General features: G+C 43.3%; 1 protein-coding gene across 1 annotated transcript; it reads left to right on the top strand.

The window, feature by feature from the left end:
• The first annotated feature begins 3,071 nt into the window (after window positions 1–3,071).
• Window positions 3,072–4,466, top strand: LOC120417937 (histone-lysine N-methyltransferase SETD1B-like). The gene is given in 6 exon segments (XM_052706974.1): window positions 3,072–3,125; window positions 3,198–3,283; window positions 3,285–3,578; window positions 3,611–3,869; window positions 4,035–4,193; window positions 4,264–4,466. Coding segments are annotated over 6 exon segments (993 nt in total). The 3' UTR covers window positions 4,405–4,466.

Raw genomic sequence — 4,466 nt, 5'->3', positions numbered from 1 at the left:
TTTATCGTTTGAATTGCGGGAAATTTGAAAATCAAAAACCCAAACAATGATTTGTTATGGGCTACCATTTGACAGCTAGTGCTTTTGTTGTGGGCATTGTGGGCTCTCATTTGACAACCGTGCTAATGTCGACTGTTGTCAGTTTGCTTTGGTTGGAATAGGGTTGCCATCCCCCCGGGAAAAACAAGCACTAAATGTTATTCAAATGGGAACACTTAGATACAATACCTCTACAACAAACCGAGCAAATCTATAAAAACTGCCTTTTAATTTAATGCCAACATAAGGTACACGATGGAATCGCATACCGTTCCCCTAATCTGTCCCGATAATCTGTTTAAAAATATTTTTTTCTGCTGCTGCTCATTTAATGATTATTTTTGTTATCACTTAGAATCTGTAAACTGGGCAGCTACCACTGCATGACGCCACCTTACTTTTTATATTGAGTTTTTGACTGTGTTACTAGCCCCTGTCTGTACTTAAAACTATGAAAGATTGTTTTTCGTTTGAGAAAATTGCAAATTACTGTCAATTTTCACAAGGGGCTCCTGCATCCTTTGGAAATAATCCTAAAATGTTTTGAACAAATTTTTAGCACTTTAGAATACACTGACTAATGTCACTTTTTATAAAATAATCAGGATGACCTTGCTTCACTATTACTTTCGTTTTGTTCACATTTTATTGATGGTACTGTAAATAATTGTTAAACAAACATGCACGAAGAGATATGTGAAAATCATTCATAGTATCTGGCCTAATTATTGTTGCAAATTATTTATTTGAATTCAATTGTGTTTTTTAGGTCATCTCAAGAACAGAGTTTCAATACTATAGTGCCACTAAATTTACTTCTTTGTTTTGGCAAAACCGGGCTCTATCAGGAAATTCTTTTTGATTTTCATTAGGCTTCATACTACATGCAATTTGCAAAAAGAACGAAAAAATCAATAATGAACTCAGCATCCCATGATCGATATATTTTAGATGTATCTCTTTTTAAGGCTTAAGTTGAAAAATTTAACCTACTTTAAGTCTTGTTTTATTACACTGATATAGATACTGCATAATATGATTTTTTTAATTCCTACATTTGTTAAGTAATCTGGTTGCAATCTTGTTAATTCCGTAACATGATATAATTACACTTGATATTGCACGTCATTTTTACACACATGATGACTGAATGTATACTGTAACTAGTTTTGTTATTACACACCTTTTTGACAAATTATGATGATATTATATGATTGAAAATTATTATATTTTCTAGCAAACACTCATTCCTCTATGTTCAGAGCAGACGAAAGAAAAAGTTTTCTGCTGTTCATGACTTTAGGCGCATGTCCTTTTCCTTTATCGCGGATGGAATCCATGGCATTTCAACATCCGTTTTATTTGTTCTTTTTATGAAACTGGATAAAATGAGCATGTAAGAAATGGAACCTAAACCCACAATTCAGAGTTCAGAGAATCTTTTCTTCAAATTTTATTTCAGTGCCAAAATCGGCTGAGAAGTGAAGAAAGTTACAAATAATTATGGCAATAATTAATTTAACTATGAAAATCACCATGCTTGCAATTGAACGTTATGTACAATGCTTTTAAATACATGCCAAATTATTTTAAACAACTTTTTTTTTTAAATACGAAAAATTGTGGAAAATAAACACCTTTGATTGAAATAATCTGCGAAAATAACAGGAATCTGACTCGCATGTAGTTTCCTGAAGTCCCTGCTAGAGACGCTGTCAATATTAGGTATATTCCCGTACTGCAGAATTCTGCAATTCTGCACGAAATCGGCAGCAGAGCGTTCCCGTACTTTTCTGCAACAAAAGTAACTTTTCTCCCAGGCAGAACTTCTGCAATGAGAGAGGCAAAACCTAGGGGGGGGGGGGGGGTGACACTTCGGTTCTGCCGGAGCTGGAACCTTGAGCTCGAGCTCGGAACCAGCACCGAGCTGGAACCGTGTCTGAAACTTTGAATAAAAAGTAGCCGATTTTTGGAAATCAATTTAGTGTGCATCGCACAACAGCTGTCACTGCCAGCCAAAAAAAATCAAAACAATCCCAACCTAGGGGGGTGCCACTTAGGTTCCGGCAGGTTTCTCGGGTTTGAAACCGCTTGATCGGCTCCAAACCCTCCAAACGCTTCGAAACTCGCTCCGAATCCGATCTGAAACTATGAACGTTTTGAGCTAAAAATTCGTTAAGTTCACTCTACCGTGTACAAGCTGTCAAACTTTAATTTGCAAAACAAAACAAACGTCGTGTTTTTGTTGCCGTTGCAAAAAATCTCGATCGGATTATTTCTGCGCGTGTCCGTGAAGGAATTGATGTTAGAGTCGGTTCCGGTGGATTGTGAGAAGGTTTGCTGAATAAGTTGGGATCATTGTTGGAATTCGAGCGAGAAGAAGGAAAGCATTTCTCGCTCGCGAACGAGGGAGAGAACTTGTAGTACTTTTCTCTTCTCGCTCGCGCTCGCATTTTCGTTCGCGTTCTCGCTCTTGTCGCGAGCGCTCGCGAGCACCTCGTGCTAGCCGTTCGTCCCAAGCTAGCAAATTGTTCATCAGGCTTATGAATACGAACCAGGCGATGGTATAGAAGTGTAACTTCAATCGCTGTGTTGTTTTTTGTTCGTTTCTAACACGTTCAACTTCTTGCGAACGGGCAATTCTGGCTCGCGAGAAAGCCCGTTCGCGAGCGGAGGAGAGCACGGGCAGTCGGTGAGTTTCTCTCGGCAGCTCGAGACTCGTGGCGAGAACTCGAGAGAGAGAAAATTTTCTCATGAGAGCGCGATAATACCAACACTGGTTGGGATTAAATTTAGCAAGTGTTGTGCAGAATCGATGGGAAAAGAGCGCGCTGAGAAAATTACGAGGCAAGTGCGGGAAGTCTGGACGGATTTGGCAGCGATGTTCTCGTCATTTCAAATTGTTTGGACACAATAATCTTCAAGTGCATCGATTACAAGCAGTTGGGGATTCAGCTGGAGGAAAATCCGGCCAAAATGAAGTCGATCAACAGTTTTGGCACGTGCTGGGGATCACACTGCAGACGCACCGGATGGACGTGGTAGAGTCTTCGCTTATGAAGGAGTACGTAATCACCCGGATGTTGGCGTATATTTTTCAGTTAAAGATTCCTAATGTGTTGATCTAAACCTCAACATAATTATATTCCTTCCCGTAGGTCATCTTGAACCTCATCCAGAACAGCTTCATCCACAACACGGTGCGGTGCTGCCTGGTTTGCCTGTACAGCAGTCTGGGCGTTCCTAGAAGACCCGCTGGCCGTCGCCGAACTGTTCGACAGTCAAGGGTGGTGTGTATCAGGTCGCGTTCGATCTGTCCGAAACGGCAACCCAGCAGTTTCTGCCCAAATTCCCATAGAGGTTCAGCAGCAGCAGCAGCCGACTGCGACTGAGGTCGCGCCAGTCGTCCAAACCCAGCGATCTGCAGGTCGACCAAATGAAGACCCGAACGCCCCCAAGGCCAAGTACAAGAAGGACAAAGCAGCTGCGGTGACAGCAGCTACACTACAAACCTTTGCCGCCGCGGCAGCCACTTTTTCGTAGCAGCAAGCCCTGCTTCCGTTTGTCGCAGGTCAGCAGCAGTTCACGTTCATGCCCGGCCAAAGTACCACGATCGGGATATCCGGACACAAATGTCCATGCTGCACAATTTCCTAACGCGCGGGTTCGACGCCGAGGACGTTCAGGACACCGACATCAAACAGCACTCGACAGGGTCGGTGCGAACGCTAAGCTTTTGCAAGATAGGCCCGCGGGAAAAGGCCAAATACCTCCATCTGTGCGGTACGGCAGCCGAAAACCACCTGAAGAACATCGAAACGGCCAAGGCCGTCACCAAGATGCAGGGTCTTCCGCGAGAAGCCCAATCGAACTAGCGCCAGCACCGAGTCCGATCTGCTCAAGTTCCGCAAAAACCTGCTCAAGTTTGCCAAATCGGCAATCCACGACTGTTTACGATGGAATCGATCGCTGCCGACGAGATGGTCATCGAGTAGGTGAGCCAGGTGGTGCGCCCGTCGGTGACGGATCTGCGCGAGACCAAGTACGAAGCGATCGGCATCAGCAGCACGTACTTGTTCCGGATCGACATGGAGACCATCATCGACGCGTCCACGTGCGGCAACCTGGCCCGGTTCATCAACCACAGTTGCAATGTGAGAAGATTCTGCATAGTTGAGTTCTGATTCCATTTCTAATCCTTTACAATTCTCTTCTCTTCCACAGCCCAACTGCTACACCAAGGTCATCACGATCGAGTCGGAGAAGAAGATTGTGATCTACTCGAAGCAGCCGATCGGCGTCAACAAGGAGATCACGTACGACTACAAGGTCCCGCTCGAGGACGAGAAGATTTCATTTTATTGAGTGCGCAATTCTTGTTAAATACAGTTATTTTTCAGTAAGATGACAAATATAATGTGTTAATA

The sequence above is a fragment of the Culex pipiens genome, chromosome 2 (genome assembly GCF_016801865.2).
Source record: "Culex pipiens pallens isolate TS chromosome 2, TS_CPP_V2, whole genome shotgun sequence".
In the NCBI taxonomy this organism is placed as follows: domain Eukaryota; kingdom Metazoa; phylum Arthropoda; class Insecta; order Diptera; family Culicidae; genus Culex; species Culex pipiens.
This window is presented reverse-complemented; position numbering and strand designations above follow the sequence as displayed.